At 46.3% G+C, this 18110-nt stretch overlaps 1 protein-coding gene across 1 annotated transcript in view; it reads left to right on the top strand.

Annotated features, from left to right (window-relative positions):
• Positions 1–15866: 15866 nt before the first annotated feature.
• The window catches only part of EPHB1 (EPH receptor B1), a 408827-nt gene continuing 406583 nt past the window's right edge, over positions 15867–18110 (top strand). The window contains exon 1 of the mRNA XM_006214554.4: positions 15867–16311. Within this exon, the coding sequence (XP_006214616.1) occupies positions 16254–16311 (58 nt within the window). The 5' untranslated portion in view covers positions 15867–16253. The remainder of the gene's footprint in view (positions 16312–18110) is intronic.

Below are 18110 nucleotides of genomic sequence, written 5' to 3' on the forward strand. Positions count from 1 at the left end.
AGGGTCCCTGGGGTGGGGCAGCTGAAGAACTCTGAAGGATAGGGACTTGCAATCTTATCTGAAGCTACCTGTATTTCTGCCAGGTTAATATCTCCCTCCCCACTGCTGAGTCCTCGGAGAAATCCACCTCACACACACATGCTGTGTGAGAGCGGTGAGTGTGTGTCTGGGTCAGTTTGGTGCCCAGTGGCGATGTCGTGGAGGTCCAGGCATTGAACTCACGAAGCGGAGACAAGCGAGGGGCTGGCACTGAAGGCGCTCCTGCCCTGATCACACTTCCTCGGCCCTGGGACGTCAGTCACGGTGGCCTGACTTCCAGCTGCCAGCACTGGGGCCCCAGGCCTTTCTCTGGGACCTTGGAAGGGCGGCCTGGCTGAACTCGAGCAGCTGGAAGTGCTGTGATGTCGAAGCACCCCCCCCCTTGGCAGCCGGAACCAATGTCTGTTGAGAAGTCGTGTATAAAGACCCCTGCTTCCCTGCCCCTTGGGTGTGTGTTCTACCCTGGTTTCCAGATTCCTCCGCAGTGTTACTCCCCGGCCCCCCGCGGTGGTGCTGGCTTGGCAACACGCCCTCACTGGTTGCTTCTCCTCCATTGCCTCACTTTCCCCCCTACCTCTCCAAGCTTCCTTCCCCTCCCATAGGAGTGAGGTCCCTGGAAGCAGAGCCTGAAGCAGGGTCTTGGTCAAGTGACTTGGTGGGGAAGAGGGAACAGAAGAGGAGAGAGGCTGCAATGGGGCAGAGGATGGAGCTGAGCAGAGCTGTGGTCTGGGCTGGAGACTGGCTTCAGCCTGATCCCTTGGGGAGCACAGACTGTTCCACAGAGTTGGTCCCCTCTGGAGTCAAGGTCGCTAGACTTTTGAAGCTCCATTTCAGTTAGTTACTTCCTGAAGATTGCTCTGAGGGGTGGGAGTGGGTGAGTATGTCCCCCCCACCCCACAGCTGAGGCAGTGCCCATTCGGCCAAAGGCAAAGTTCCAGAAAAGGACTCAGCTGTGAGCTGTTCACGGCCAGCGCTCACGGCTGGAGGATGGGCGCCCTGGCCAGTGGGGGCGGGGCGTCCAGCGCACCTCCACGCGGGCTTGTGTTCTGATCTGTCTCAGGGTCTGACTCTGGGGAACAGAGTGAGACACAGGTTTGCTTAGACCTCCAGGAGAAGGGAGGCCTCAAATCTCTTGAGAGTATATTCAAGTTCCCATTTGTCTATTTGCTTCTGGAGGCTGCTTCGGATAACTGGTGGAGTTAATCAGACAGTGACCTCCTCGCTCTCCATCACTCATTCTGTGTGGAAAAGTACTTCTCATCCTGGAGAGACCTGGCCTCTCTTTTTCGGTTTCTTACTGTCATTCAGCTGTGGATGTGGGGCGTCTGCCTGCCTGAACCCCTCTTCTCTGAATCAGATCTACACAGTGAGCACTAACAGCTGAAATGGCAAAGATGTTAAATATTACTGACCTGACCAGTGTTTTACCTGCAAGTCCCCTCCCCTCCCGTGAGCCTGTGGTGTTACAGGACTGGGTCTCTGACTCGCCTCCCCTGTCTGGCAGCCCAGACCCTCTGGACACCCGGTACCTCGACCCACCTCCGTGTGACCTTGACACCCACCTAATCCCTGACAACCCCTGGCACCAGAGAGCCACATTCTGTTTCACACAGTTCCAGTCATCAGCTGGCTAAGGTAGACATAGAAGCTATATATTCCTTGAAAGATGGCATACATTTCAGTATATTTTATACCAAAAGTACATTTCAACTTGGACTAGCCACATATCAAGTGCTCAAGGGGTAACAGGTACCATACTGGAGAGTTTAATTCTAGAGTGTCTGGTGGTAAAGCCGGCTGTGTTGAAATGGCCGTGGTGTCTAGGCTGGACTAGGAGGCACATGGAGCCAGGAGGTCCTGACGTTCTTGATGGTGCGGGGCAGCTGGACTGGGGCTGAGGACTGAGATTTATGATGAAGCTGAAGCGTAGTGATGAGTGAGGGAGGGGGTGGAGTGGTGTTGGAAGCCTGGGAGGTCCAGGTCCAAGACAGGAATTTCCATAGTTGGAGATTATGGAAGTGGGGCAGTGTCCAATGCTGGTGTCTGTGAGGAAGGGATGCAGATGGGGACTCGTATGCCTGAGATGCAGGAGGAGCTTTCAGGCCAATGTTTTTAAGGTCTTTGAAACATCCACAATACTGGTAGGAAGACGGGCAGATGGACAGACCACAACACCAATGCTGACGCTGTTTGGGGCATCAGCGCCACCACGTTCAGACCGGGCGAGATCAGAGCCAACTGTGTGGATCTGAGGCTCATCTATGCATCGTGAGAAAAGCCAACCATTCTTAATTCTAATTTTTCAAAAAGAAGATTTCAACAGGCAAGAAGTGACAAACACAAATTTAACCAGCATTCTTTCCACTGCGTTATCGAGTCCTTGGCGTAGGTGTTAAAAAGGCACACGTTTCACGTTGACCTCCTTGAAAAGCACTTGTGGGTTTTACCATTAATAAGTCCCCTTTGGTTCTCTCTCCAATTAGTTGTGTGATCATCCAACAGTGTTTTGATCTGGACTGTATTGCTTGTTATAATGATCAGCATTTCATGCCTTAGACTGAAGAGCAAGATAAATTGCCTTCATTTCTTCTTCTTGATCAACCACATGTGGCATTTCATAAAGGCAATGATCAGATTCTGCACTCCCAGTGCCTTATAGCTGAAATGGGAGCAGAATCTAGGCTCACTTCATTTTTTTCAGATGGGTAAACTGAGGCTTTGAGCAGTTACTGGACTTGTCCAATGTACTCACTTAAAAAAAACAACAACATAAAAACCCAGGGAGTTTGCTTAATAAAAACACATGGAAATGGTGTGTCTTGTGGTTTCTAAGTTTTACTTTTGGTGAGATTCAACGCTTCAAATAAGGCAAAGAAGGCAGTTTGTAATTCACTGCTGTCTCTCAGATTCTGACACATCATATGCATCAATAAACATTTACAAATAAATGGATGAATTGCATCATCTCTTCGCTTAGTTTAATTTAAATGGCCAAGTATCTTTTATTGGTTTTAAAACATTTTTAAGTTTAATATTTTAAAATAATAGTTCCTCACACAGGCATTTTTAAACAGCAAATTCTTTTTGGAGATAATTCTGGACAAATAAAGAATCCACATACACACCTTTAGGGGACATAAAATACTGTTTCCTCTCACTTGTTTCGTAACTTGCCTTTTCACAGAACACTGGGTCTGGAAGATCTATGTACATTAAGCACAAATAGTTCCACATCCCTCTCTCTACTCTGGCATTATTAGTATGACTGGATCAGAGTTTAGTCAGTTCTTTCCTCAATTAACAGCATCTGGGGTATCCTCATTTTTTTCCTGTTTTAAAATTTGCTGCACCAAACGTCTCTGCCCTTCGCCTCCTTTTGTGCCTCCCTGGCTGTTTCTCTCTGTTAGGGTTGCGCAGGGAAACAGCAGTTCATGGAAATGCCCAATTTAAGGTTTTTGGATACTGCCGAAATGCCCTAAAGGCTAAAACTGCCATTTATACTTTTACTGTCTCTCTGCCCACATCCTTGCCTATATTTAACATTAAAAAACATTTGTTTTTACCAGTCTGTTGGGTGAAAAATTATATCTAGTTCATTTTGAAGAAGCAACTTTATTATAAATACAGACATACATTCTTATATATAATGTGTATGTGTACATATATACACATACAATTCAAATTTTAATGCCTACTACTCAGCTGAATCTTAATATTGCCTTAGGAGCATCTTTCTAATAATGCAGCAGTGATTCATTCATTTGTGCTCCTCTATATGAATATACCATGATTTATTTCTCTGTTCTACAGTGATGGACATTGGAGTGATTTCCTGTCTTTTCCTGTGATGAATTGTGTGTCTGCAAGCTTCTTAGTGTCTGTCTCGTGGTGCACGTGGGCACGGGCATTGCTAGGGTACAGCTAGCTATGAAATTGCTGAGTCCCAGGGTGGAGTGGAGACTACCAGTTGTCCACCCAGATCCATTCTGCCTGTCTTGACACAGGTGTCCAGCTAGACATCGTTCCCAGCCTCTGTTTGAGGTGAAAGTGACTGCATGGCTAAGTCTTCACAATGGAATCTAAGGGGCTTTCCATTCTGCTACTTTGAGATCAGAGCCTTAAGGCAAGGTGTACACCTCCTCCACGCTTTCATCTGGCTTCCCTTTCCTCTAGCCAAAATCTAAAAGTAGTGGTGATCCAACCTGAACTTTGCAGAAAATGACAGAATCCAATTACCTGAATGACTGTGAGGATCAGAGTTGTCCCGCTGATCAGGACTGTCAACTTCAGGGATGACGTGTGAGAGGGAAATGAACTACTTTACCTTTAAACCATTCTGTTGTTAGTATTTTATTGTTAGCATCTTTATTATGGCAGCCTGTACTTTAACTGATACATAAGGAAGCACATGTTAAACTTCACTGACGCCACACTCCTACCCAAAATGTTTGAACCAACGGAGGCTCCCACTGGCAGTGTATGAAAGCTCCTGTTTCTCCATATCACACCAAGCCTACCATTGTCTGGCTGTGTTATTTTTGCCCATTGGCGTGTGAGAAGTATTATCTTGGTGTTTTCACTTGCAAATGAGGTTGTGTATCTTTTCAGATATTGCTAGCTCGTTCCTTTCTCCTTTAACCTGAAATGTCTGTTCTAATTTTTTACCCCCTTTAACATTGCGTGCTTTTAAAATTATGGTCAAATACGTATAACATAAAATTTGCATTTTAATCATTTTAAGTGTACGTTTCAGTGGCATTAATTACATTCACAATGTTGTGCAATCATCACCACTGTTGCCAAAACCCTTTCATCACTTCAGACAGAAACTCTACCCATTAAACAATAACTCCCCATACCGTCTTCCCGCAGCCTCTGTTAACCTCTAATCTACCTGCTGTCCTTATGAATTTACCACTCTAGATATTTCATGTAAGTGGAATCATACAACATTTGTCCTTTTGTGTCTAGCTTGAAAACGTGGAACGCTTGGTGAATTTTTGTTTCAGGGGCTATGCTAATTTCTGTATTGTTCCAATTTTAGTTGCAATATGCTGTCAAAGCAAGCACTTGGGCCCTTCTACACTGTTTCTTTTTAGTTTGTAGAAGTTCCTTATATATTCTAGATGCAAATACTTTCTTGATTAAATAAGTTGCAAACATTTTCTCCCAGTGTGTGGCTTAATTGTGTCTATGGTGTCTTTTTGCACTAAAGCTTCTCGCTTTATGTAGTCAAATGTATCTATTTTCTTTTGTAATTGGGGCTTTTTGTGTCTTGTTTATGCCACCTTCCTCCACCCAGCTCACTTCATTAAGGAATTCTACATATTCTTCAAAAACATTTTTAAAGTTTCACCTTTCATACTTATTTTCAACCCACTGGATTTGATTATATTTGGTGTGGAATAAAAAAATCTAATTTTATTTTTTTCCAAATTGTCTCAGCAACATTTACTGTATTCTTTATCCCTTCCCCAATACTTTCCTTGCCACGGGGTTTTCCATCTACGCATTCGTCCCAAATCACTACATCAGTTCCATGTTGTTTTATGTAAGATAGCTTTACAATAAGTATGGATAGGTGGTCAGGCAAGGCCCTGCATTCTGTTTGACTTCAAAATTCTCTTGGTTGTTTCTGCCTTTTCCTTTGAATTTGGGTTGTTGTCAAATCCTTCAAAAATACTCTGGATACTTTTCATGTATTTGTATTCAATTTAGAGTTAAAACTGGGGAGAATTGCCACCAGTTTTTTCACCCATGAACATGGTATATCTCCCCCATTATTTAAGTATTCTTTAATAAAGTCTTGCAATTTTTCCATGCCGGTCTTTTAAGGCTTTCTTTAGATTTGTTTCAATATACTTTTGTTTTCATTGCTATAACTCAATGCTGTATTATTGAAAATTACTATTTTTTGATGATGTTTAGGAAAGCAGTAGATTTTTATATATTGACTTTGTAACCAGCAAACTTTCTCATTCCTCATGTTCAGTCTAATGGTTTGTCTGTAGTCTCTTGGGTTTTCTAGATAGATAATCTTACTATTTATGACTCAATATGGTTTTCTTTCTTCATTTCCTTTCTTTATAGCTTTCATTTCTTTTTCACATCTTAGAGTGCTGGCTAGGACCTGCAGTAAAATGTTTAATAGAAACAAAGAGAGCAAGCATCCTTTTCTTTTCCCCAACTTAAGAGGGAATGCTTCTAATGTTTGACCATTTGATGTATTATTTGCTCTGGGTTTTTAGTATGTACCATATCTCAAGATAAGAAACTTCTTTTCTGTTCCTCCTATTAAATACATTTCATTTATTTATTTAATAATTGTTGTTTTTTTTTTTAATTCCTCTTGGGGGAAAGTAATTAGGTTTGTTTGTTTGTTTATTTATTTTTAAATGAAGGTTGAGGACTGAATCCAGGACATCACGCATGCTGCGCATGTACTCTACCAACTGAGCTATACCCTCCCCTGCTTAAATATATTTTAAATTTTGAAAAAGTTCTGAATTTTTATCAAATGTTTTATGTGTCTCTTGAGATGATTCTATACATTTTGTCCTTTAGTTAATGTAGTGAATAGATTTCTTTAAAATTCAACCATCCTTGTAATCCTAGGACAAGCCCAAATTGGTCCCCTTGAAAAAGAGAAAATACACGTACACAGCTGGGTCCAGTTTGATAATATTTTATTATATATTCGTGTGTTTATTTGGTCCTTTATTTTCTTGTTATTGTTCCTCTCTGGTTGTGAGGTCAAGGGTAAATTAGCTTCTTAACATTACTTGGGAAATATATCCTTTAATGTTTGGAGTAGAACTCACTGGCAAAAACCATCTGGACTTAATGTTTTCTTTTTGGTGGGTAGATTTTATTGATTCAAATTATTTCATGGTAGTGGGGCTATTCAAATATTCTAATTTTTTGTGAATTAGGTTGTATATATTTCTTTTAAAGAAAAATGTCTATTTCATTCAAGTGGTTTATAGTATTCTTTAAAGTTTCAAAATTTTATTCTGTATGCATGTCCCCCTTTTCATCCCTAATGCTGTGTCTCATTATACATTCCTTGCAAACCAGCTCAATCTTGTCGGAAACTTTTTCTGTTTTATTAGTTCCTTCTCATCAGATAGGGAGCTTTGAGATGTGGGGTGTTGTTGATAATTCCTGTATTTTCCACTCTTGTATTTTTGTGTACTTATCTTTATATTGTGTTTCTTTCCCTTGAGTGAGTCTCACTTTTATTGCTTCTTTTTTTAGCCCCTTGAGTGAGTTGTTTAACCTGGCAACTTTCTTCTATTCTTACATACTTTCTAATATTCTGATATAAAATATAAAATTGCCTGTAAGTGTCACTTTAACTGCATGCCAAAATCCTGAGGTTGAGTTTTAATTATTCAACTTGAAATATTTTTCATTTCCCATTAAGATTTCTTATTTAAAGATTGTTAAAGTGTGTTTCAAATTTTCTTTTGTTATTGATTTCTAATTGAATTGCTTTGAGGTCAGATAATGTGATTTAAAGTCAGATCATGTGATTTGTATGACAAATTGTTTGACCTTTGCTGAGACTTACTTTGTGGTCTGGTAAGTAGGCAATTGTTTGCAATTTTTCTGCTTGTACTTGAGAATAATGGATAATCACTAGCGACTGGATAGGGCTTGTATACGTCTATTTATGTTGTTCCAATCTTCTATTTTCAATTTTCATCTGCTTGATCTATAAATAACCAAATGAGGAAAGTTAAAATCTCTCTCTCTAATGATAGATTTGTCAATTTCCTTTTTGAAATTCTGCCTTTTTTTCTTTATATAATTTGAGGCCGTGCCTTAGGTGCACAGAAATTCAAGATCCATGTCTTCCAAAAAAAATTATTCACCTTATTATTGTGTAATGCTTCATTTATTACCAATAATGCTTTTTCCTTTTTTTGGAGTTAATCTAGCTATAATAGATTTTTTAATTAATGTTTTCCTGGTATATTTTTTTCTTATTCATTTACTTTGAACATTTCCGAATCCTTATTTTTTTAAGTGTCTTTCTACCGACAGTATATAAATGGATGTTCTTCTTAACCAATCTGATGTTTGTCTTTTTAAATCGGTTTCTTTCATTTATACGTATTATATGGCAGGTGCATTTATTGCAGTTGCTGGTATACTTGGATCTGTTTCCTTCATCTTATTTTGTGCCTTCTGTATGCTGTGCTTTTTTTCCCTCCTTTCCTCCTTTCCATTGTACTAATTAAGTTTCATTCTTCCCCTTTCCCTCCACTGCTTATCTGGGAAATGATTACCCTTAACATTTTAAAGCATGATTGCTTTATTCAAAGCCTTATATTCCACTGATACACGTTAAAATTCAAGCCAGTAGATGTCCTCACCAGGGCCTAATCCCTACCCACCTGCAGTTTAAGCAACCACGTTTATTATTCTGGATTTTAGTACTCTGTTTCTCGGCTTTTGGGGATACATCTTACGAACTCTGCAATTTATTGAAAAGAAGATATTTTACACATTATTGACTTTTTCTAGATGTGTTTAGCAAGAGTTTTGTGGGTTAACCTATAATGTTACCATGAATGAAAGTTATTCTTTTACTGTTTATTTTCCCCTTTGTTTTAGGTATGGTATGTAACAAAATTATTTTTTAGTCAAAGAGACTTTTACATCAATATTCAGTTCATTTATATTTGTTATTGGAAGTGACCTGTCATTTCTTATAAATGCTTATTGTTTAAACAATAACTTACCTTCTGTTTGTTTAATAATTTTTCAGTTCCTTTTTTTTAAAAATAGGCATTATATTTTATTTTGACCTTCTCCAGTGTTTTTAAAGTATATATATACTTCCTTAAGTAATATTTGTGAAAATGTTTAACTATTTAAAACTGTGTTTAAACAATTTACACTATTTTAAACCAATTTCAGTATTTGTAAGATACAAGCATTAAAAAAAAAGCTTCTGAATCACTCCTATGTGAACAAAGAATTTCATATAGGTTTGACCTGCTACCTAACATTGCCCTTCTCTTTGGTCTTAATGTAATTTGAGCTATTAGATCTTGGTTTTTGTAACAATTTAACAACATACATTCCTTGAGACTACTTTTGACATTTGAATTAAATTCAAAAGCAGTTTGAAAATATTTAGACTTCTATTTTAATTGATTTTAAGCTTGCCACCAAACCTCATCTCTGTCATTTGGAATATATTTTCAAGTAACTTTTTTTCTAAACTGTTGCAAACTTACTGAGACTTGAAAATGTAACTGAAAACGTCTCTTGCTCTCCGACTACTGGAAATTTCTTTTCTGTGTGTCACAAATCTTCCCTCATCAAAGTCTACAGCTCTGGCTCCATTTTCTTTTGGAATCTAGTGTTATGAAACTAATGATATTTTTTATATTTTTTCCAACTGTAGGTAATCTATTTTTCTATGTGTCCATTTGTGTATGTCCTTGGAGAGATGTAAGGTTTCTTCAAAACATCCGTATGATTCAAAAACATTACCTAGATGTGACTTTCAGATCTTTATTTAGCCAAGAAGAGTTTTTTTTTTTTTTAAAATAGCTTTGCCATTACTTTCACAGCATTTGCACTGATGGCTCTTTTAGGAACTCTAAACTCTTTCAGGGATGCTTCTGGGGACTCCAACAAGTTCCCAGCCTCTTGTAAACATGAGAGCTCAATTTTACATATGTTGGTCTTCCATCTTCTGTCTTCCATGTGCTTTGTAGTGTCTCTCAGTGTTTTTCCTTTTCTGTCCAGTTTGCATATATTCTTGGAAAGATTCTCCAGCTTGCATTCCACACCACCCATTCAATGCTCAGCAGCAACAGATCTGCTGTTTCCTGCCACACCAGTGTAAAGTTTAAAATCTGACCCTGCATTTTTGTTTCCTTAAGACCCTTCTCCCTTCTCTCATTCTGTTGCTTTTTCCATTTAGCCTGTTTTCTCATCACCTTCTTCCTTTGTCACGGAGTTCGTCTTTATGCATACCAACAAGCTTCCTGAAAATGCCTCTTGACTGAGCAGAGCATCATTTTTAAAGGGATGCTCTCCCTCTGGGTCTTGGTGATGCTGTCCCTGCTCTTTGTCTTGCAGTGTTTCTAACACGCCCCTGGAATTTCCTGACCCCTTGAGAAGGGAGGGACTAATCATCCTGTTTTATGCTAGGCAGGAGGACTGGATTGGCCTGGGACCCCCCCCCCCCCCACCATGTCACTGCTTGATTGATGGTTGAATCATCTTTTCAAACCTACAGCTGGAGGACCAGCCAATATTCAATAGCCAGTTGCCAACAGGGTTCATCTAGTGCCTCTGCTCCACTGAGGTGGCATCTTTCTCCAACTACCCTCTGGATTCTCTGGTGCTCTGACCTGATGTGTCACAGGAAGAAATAAACTCAGCAGGCTGCACTGCTCCCTCAATTGTTACCGTGTCTGCTCCTGCCCCTTGACCGTTCCTCCCCTCTGGAAGGCACTGTGTCTCCACCAGCAGCCCAGTCTGCCCAACTGTCATGCTCATTTTCAGGCTCTTCCTGGGTATGAGGAGACCTTGGGGAAGGAAGGAGGATGACCAGGGGAGACTGCTCTTCAATTGGTTTGGACCTGAAGCAATAATGGTGATGGATATTCACTCCATTCTCTGGTGAGTAGAGCTCCTGGGTGTCTGAGTCAGGAATTGACAGAGTGGGAATTACCACATATCTTCCTATCTATTTCCTTAAAGCGAGTTCCCTTTGTGGAAGAGAACTTGGCCGATGTCATACAGGTGCTTGATAGGTTTCTCTCCATCCAGCTTCATCTGCCTTATAAGTATTGTCAGCTCCTTCCACATCCTGGCAATTAGGTTGTCTGTCAGTGTTCATTCACCTTGTTACTCTGAGTCTTCATATTTGTCTGTATTTGCTGGGGTGTTTTCCTGAAAATAGGAAGAGGCTTTGTTGGAAGCGTCTAGCCAGAGCCCATTTTTTACAGAAATTCCTACAATGCATTTCAATGTCTATCTTCCTAGGGGGACCCTGAGAGCCTTGAAGGGAGGGTTTGGGTCACAGACATCGCTGGGTCCCCAGCACCCTGCAGTCAACCAACTCAGAATTTCTGCTCAATAAACATTGAAAGAACAAAAAAGGAGAGGAAGGTTTGTTATTTGTCTATTATCCATTGTTAAAATGTTTTAAAGAGCTCATAAATGATCCACCGCCCTTTTCGAAAAGAATTGATGAAAATGTGTCTCGCAGCTTAAGAATCTAATGAAAGGTAGCTTGGATCATGGAATCATAACTAAACCTTTCACGTATGCAGTTAAGTAACGCTGACAAAGGAAAAGGTGGGATAAGGGGGCATCTGAGTATCTCGTGTAAAGACACGCATATGACCATTCTCTCAGTGATACTGATTTGTCTAAGCTCCCACTACTAAGAAGAATGAAGAAAACAGGCTTAAACTACAACAAAAGGGATGCAGGTTAGAGGTGAGCAGGAAGCGTCCAGCAGGGTAGCTTCATAATGTGTCGAAGGGACGTTGGGTGATTGCTTTCACTATAAATGCTTTTCAACCTTTTAGCCACAAAACTCTTTAGAGATGAGGGTGACCTGGTTGGCTGCCCCCAAACCTTTCAGCAGAAGGGCCTCTGGGCTCTGGCAAAAGGGTCAAGTCACCTTTGGGTGCCTGAGAGCCCTCAGCTACTGGCTTGGAGGCAAACATTTGTCACTTTGAAGGAGTGATTTAGTGATATCAAATAGCGGGGCGATTAATCTAGAAAACAAGCGAGGATTTGACATCAGAGAGAGAAAAAACAGCCAAGGAGATGCTACAGGGGAAATGGGCACCCAGGCTTGGAATCCCAAGCCAATGGTGTTTTCAGGGATATTTACAGAGCATAACTCGTTGCAAGAGAAAGATCAATCTGCTGCACAGCTAAATTAATATTTAACTTGCTCAGGAAAAGTCAATCCCCTGGGTTATTAGGGAAATTAACAAAAGCCCTAAACCGACGCTATTCTTGCCCAAGCCATCGGCAGGTTCTGAAAGTCCTCAGTGCTGTTTCCTCATACCCTTGTGGACTGATGTGTCCCATCTCCAACCCAATCCAACCCTCTCCTCTCACCCCCTTACTCGTCCCCTACCTCCTTCTCTTCTTGCCACAGAACCCTTCCTTCAAACAAAACCAGCTATAGATGCCCAGGAAGACAAAAAGCTGCCAGAAGAGAGGTGGGACCTGAAGCCCCAGCTCCTGACTGCTCCTGTACCTCCTCACCCGGCAGTCCCCTGAGACCTCAGAACATAGTTTTTTTTTTTTTTAATTGAAGTATAGTCAGTCACAATGTGTCAATTTCTGGTGTTCAGCACAATGTCCCAGTCATCAGTGCAGTTTTAAACGCCTACACAGTGACTCCCAAGCCTCACTGTGCAGCAGATTTGATTAGGGTAGGGACTATAAAATCACATTTTGACCCTACTTCATCCCTATTGACTTGGAACCCTCAGGGTGAGCTTTGGGGCTGAGAAGATACGAAGTGAGCGATCCCTGTCTCATTTCCCTGGCCCAGTTCAGAGACCCCGGCCAGAGTTCTTCTTGGGATCCCTGTACTTGTGGTGTCTCAGGAGTGAGGTTTGCCGTTGGATAAAGGTCAGTTCTGTCTTCAGCCAGGTCTGGGAGAGCCACTCTGTACTCACACAAAGAGATATAGCATAAAACTGTGGGTGAAGGGACCAGCCACGGGACACCAAGGCTTCCTGGGAGAGGTGGGCTTTAAGTATAAGTTGAGGGCAGAAAATTCAATTCATTTCATTTCAGTTTGCATATAAACATCTGGTACAGTGCTTGTACGTAGCAGGTGCTCAATAAACAGAAGTCATTCTCCTCATGTCTAGCTACCCACTGTCACCCTTTGGCTGTTACATTGCTTATTCTGCAGTCCTCACTGTAACAGAAAAGAACAAATCTGACTCCATATTAGATCTGTTTCTTTGGCTTTAACCCTGTGCCCTGTTTTCTAGGCTTAGTCTTGCTAGCTCTGCACCTGTTGTAAACAAATGTTGCCTTTAGCCTGAAATATACAGGACAGCCCATTCTCAAGGCTATGACCTTTAAGGATATTAACACTTTTGCACTTATATAAAGATAACAAGTTACAGAATAGAAGATAACATTTGTTTTCTTTAAGGTTTTACAGGGGCACCATGACCTGACCCACGTGGACAGCTGCAAGAACTAAAAATCTCTACACCAAGAAGTTTGCAACAACAAAGCACACCACCTCCCATTTTTAGTATAAAAGGAGCCTGAATTCTGACTTGAGTTAAGATGGTTCTCAAAGACATTACTCTGCCATCTTCTCCGTCTGCCGGCTTTCAGAATAAAGTCGCTATTTCTTGCCCCAACACCTCAGCTCCCTATTTATTGGCCTGCCATGCGGTGAGCAGAACGAATCTGGACTCGGTAACATCATCAGACGTACTATTGCCTTTTTATGGTCATCATTCTCCACTGCACTGGAAGCTCCCTCAGAGCAGAGCCTGTGTCTGTGTCCCCACAGTCTAGAGCAGAGCCTGTCTGGCTCCTGGCAGGTACCCAATAATTATCTGTTGGATAAGTAAGTGACTGAGTGGCTAGCCAGGTGCCAGGAAAGCAGAGCCTGGGCTGGGTGTGTGGGTGGCGAGGGGATCAAGCTGGCTGAGTGGCCCAGTGCAGAGGGAGGCTGGCGAGGTCCAGGCTGAGAAGGAAGGTTCCCGAGAGCTTGAAAGGAATCTGGGATGCCATGCCAAAGCGACTGGTTTTCTTAGAAAGTGAGTAGCCATTCAGTTTCTGTGCTGGGAAGAAATAAGATCAAGCTTGGCTTGAGAAGGGTTTATTTGGCAGCAGGAAGACAGCAGAGGGGAGGGGATGGAACTGGGCGACCATTCGGACACTCTCCAGTTGCCCAGGGGAAGGCAGTGGGCTGGCATGGGGACGGGCTCACCAGCTTGGGACAAGGGCATCGGGAGGAAAATGTGGCAAGGAGACTTGGCCTGATGGGCCCCTCAGAAGCCTGGAATGCAGCAAAGGGCAGAAAGGAGTCTGAGACCCATCCATATGTTCCTCTGTGGGCGGAAGGCTGGAGGCAGAAGAGCAGGTGAAGCCGCCCAGGAACTGTCTACAGACCCAGCGAGCAGTGGTTCCAAGGACAGTGCCCAGTGGGGGGGAACCGCTTTGAGAGCTGAAAATGAAATACTAAGAAGTGATAAGACAGTCAGGGGAGCGAGGACTGTGGAAACTGAGGCAAGAGCTCCAGGAGGTCTGGTCCCTGATGTCAGAGGCTGCTGCAGGTTTAGGAGGACGCTAGGTAACTGGGAGAGGGTTGTTCCTGGGGTGACGGACAGCTCCAGTGATGTCAGGACACACCTGAGGGGATATGGCGGGGCAGACGGCAGCTGGCGTGCTGGTAAGGAGGAGGGTGTGGGAATGATGGTCGAAGCTGAGGCAGGGTTGGATGGAGGGTAGGGTAGAGGGAGGCAGCTGAGTCAGAGTGGGGGGGAAGCAAAACAGTATCAGCCTATGGAGAGGAGTCTGGCTGTGACTGGGGGGGAGCAGTCCTAGCAAAGCGGAGACTAAACATTCAGGGTGGGAAACTGAGGCTGGGAGAGGAGGACGGAGCACCTGGGAGGGGCTGTCATATTTGCCCACTGTTAACTCACTGACAACTCTGGGAAAGGCTTGGAGGGGCACAGGCTAAGGAGGTGATTTAACAAGTCCTCTCTGACCCTGTAGGACCAGACCATCATCAGGTCTGGGGTGGGGGTGATGGGGTGAGGACATTTCATCAACACAGCATTGCAGCCTCAAGGCAGGACCTTGAGCTTGAACCCTCTGGCTACCCCGAGAGACAGGCAATGATGGCAGAGCTGAGGGGCTGACCCAGGGAGAACCAGGCTACCTCCAATGCCCTGTCCCCTCGTTGCTGCCTCTGCAAGTCCTTCCAACCCCTCACTCACAGTCATGGTGCCTTCCTCTGCACATACCTTCTTGAACCGTCTGCTGCCCTATTATATTCTGACCCCGTAGGGGACTGTGACACTGGTCCCCCCACCTGACTCATCTTCTGGTTCAGGGCCCTCTGTGGATGTTCACAGCGCATGTTTGGAGTGAAAAGCATAGGCAGCCAGAGACCTCGGGGGGGGGGGCAAGAGCAGCAGGGGGTTGGCCAGGAAGCACATCCAGTGCCCGGCACACACTGGGGCTGTAGCCCCCAGATTCTCTGAACCTCATTCATTCGGTCATCAGATACATGCCATCAACTTTGATGGGCCCAGCGCTGTTCTAGGCACTGACCATTCCGTACTGAACAAAGCACACACGAACCCCAAGAATGAAGACCCCTATTCTAATCAGAGGAGACCCACAATAAAACTGATTAGTAAAAACCACACCCTGTTAGGTGGAGTGCTGTGGGGGCTGTGCCATGAGGATTGCATTAAATAGGGTGGTCAGGGTAAGTCTCGCTGAGAAGATGAAAGACAAGTTTGATTATTTAAAGCTCACCAGTCCTGGTGGGCTATAAGGGGAAGTCCTCAGCCTGCTCCTTCGCTAGGCCCCCTAGGTCGGGGCTTGGAGAGCTAGGACCGGCCGGTGCAGTTCTCCAGGAGCACCACCAGAGGGAGCCCGGACCCCTCCTAGCGCCTTCCGAGCCCTCCCGCACAGCCTTGCAAGCAAAAGTTTTTCTTAAACTAACAATGCCAGTGTAAGGAGGTGCTCGCGCCTGATTGGACGGGGGAATTTTGCAGGTTTGATTCCTTGATTGGACAGGAGGTGTTAGGGGTGGGGAGAGAGCTGATGGTGGGGGATCCCGCTCCCTCCCTCGTCAGTCTGGCCGGCTCCGTCCTCTCGTAGGCTCGGCTGTAGCTCGCAATGTGACACTAGGACGCACACGCACTCGCGCGCTCTCCCCGGCTCGCACTCCCTCGCCCTCTCACACACCCGCACGCACACACCCACCTCTCCCATAAACACACACACACACATGCACACCCACACCCACGCGCGCCCGCACCGCCCCACGCGCGCACACTCCCGCCCACGCCCACGCCGCGCTCCGGGGAGTCCGGTCCCAGCCAGAGCGCGAAAGGATACGGAGAAGCCACCGGCGGGGAGCGCAGCGGCGCCCCGGGACGCGGCGCCCTCCCCGCGCGGCCGCCTCGGCTCGGGCTCGGCCTGGGAGCCGCCGGCCGGCGATGGCCCTGGATTGCCTGCTGCTGCTCCTCCTGGCAACCGCAGTGGCCGCGATGGAAGGTAACGTACCCTCCGCGGAGCAAGTTGGCAGCTGTATCACCCGGGTTTCTCTGGCGGCTACATGTCGCCCGCATCCCGCGACCCTAGAGCCAGGCGGTTGGGGAGCGTTGGCCGCGGCCGAGCGCGGGGCTGGGGCGGCACCCACAGGCGCGCCCCCGGCTGGCTTACAGCGCCCGCAGCTGGTTCGCGGAGCCCTCTGGCTCCCGCGCCCTGGCGCTCCCTGGCAGCCCCGGTCTCCCGCAGCTTCGGCTTGGAGAGCGCGGAGCCCGCTGCATTGCGGTGCAGGCTCCTTAGCTCCGGCGGAGCTGAGCGTTGGGGAAGTATGGACGCCTCGGGCGGTCCGGCCCCTGGAGTGCGGGCGCCTGTCTACTCCGTTCCTATCCCGGGCACAGATGCGCTTAGGCTGCCGCGCGTCCTCTCCTTTTCCTCTGCTTGCGGTCCGTGGACTCTAGGACTCTGGGCTCGGCGGGCTGGCTTTGCGCGCGGGGACCGATGAAGCTCTGGCCCGGTACCCCGCAAGTGGCCGCCGAAGGAGGAGCTGAGTTCATTGGCTGAACCCTCGGGGGACAGCCTGGTGGTCGGGGAGTCTGCGGGCTGCATCTCTCCGGGGTCATTCGGGGTGAGGTGGACACCTTTGTCGCTTCCTGAGCCTGAAAACGGGGCGGGGTGTGGGGGGGTGTTCGGTCCTGCCGAAACTCGCCCAGTATCTCCTTCGTCCCGGCAAGGGAGCCGACGCGTAGCGACGCTCTCCCTGCTACTTCAGCGTTGGCTGTGCCTCCCTCCGCTGTGGCCGGGAAATCGCGCTCCGCGGGCACCGCGCCTGGCGCAGCAGGGAGCCCCGCGCTCGGCTGCGCCCGCGAATCCCTGTGGGAAATCCCTGCCCCGCTCCCGCCTCCCGCCCCTTCCCCCGCCCCATTTCTCGCCGCCGAGCGGCGGCCGCAGCCCCTTCCCAAAGCGCTTCTCGGCCTAGAGCGGAGTTTAATGCCGGGATGAAAGCAACTGTGCGGGGAGATGCGCGCCGCAGTCCAGCTCGCAGCCTCTGTGTCCGGGGCGGGTGAAACTCCACTGAGGGACTCCGAGGACGGGGAGCTCGCTCCGCTGAACTGCCCTGGTCCTCGCCCAGCTGCTACCGTGGCCCAGTGGAACCCGCCCCCTGTCCCCCAAGCCCCGGGTTCGGCGCCCCGACCCCTCTGGAAAGTATTGCCTTTCTGGAAGCGAAGCTGGGGCCTTCTGGCTCTAAGGCGGGTCTAAGATTACCCAGCCTCGTAGGGAAGACCACCATATCCCGCGTTCGTTCTGGTGGCGGCGCGGGGGTGCGGCGATGAATGCCTGGAAAGCTCGCTCTTGCTTTTCTGAAGGTGGCTTTTTGTCTGCCCTCCGCCTGCCACTGCCCTTTCTGGCTGCTGGTCTTTGTGCGGGGCGGGGTGCTTTTGGGAACGTGCAGGGACTGGAGCATTGGGGAGCGCGGCCAACATCCCGCAGAAAGGATGCTCGGGTTTGCCTTACTGGGGAGCAAGCGCGGGAGCGGTTAAATTAGGACAAGCCTGGCGAAGCACACCTCCAAACCGGTCAGGACGACCTGGGCGAGCGAGCATTTGCAACGGGCGAGGCTAGACTGGACTTTCTAGCTCTGGGGCGGCGCGTCCTGCTAGCCGCTCTTCGCGGCCCCTGGAGGGGCAGTGGCTTGCTCTCAGAGTGCAGGATAGGTGCCTACTTTGGGAGCATGGTCCTGGCGTTGGGTCTGCGTCGTTGAAGGAGGACACTTGCATTCGAGCGAAATTGTTTGAAGGGCAGATGTG

The sequence above is a fragment of the Vicugna pacos genome, chromosome 1, assembly GCF_048564905.1.
Source record: "Vicugna pacos chromosome 1, VicPac4, whole genome shotgun sequence".
In the NCBI taxonomy this organism is placed as follows: Eukaryota; Metazoa; Chordata; class Mammalia; order Artiodactyla; family Camelidae; genus Vicugna; species Vicugna pacos.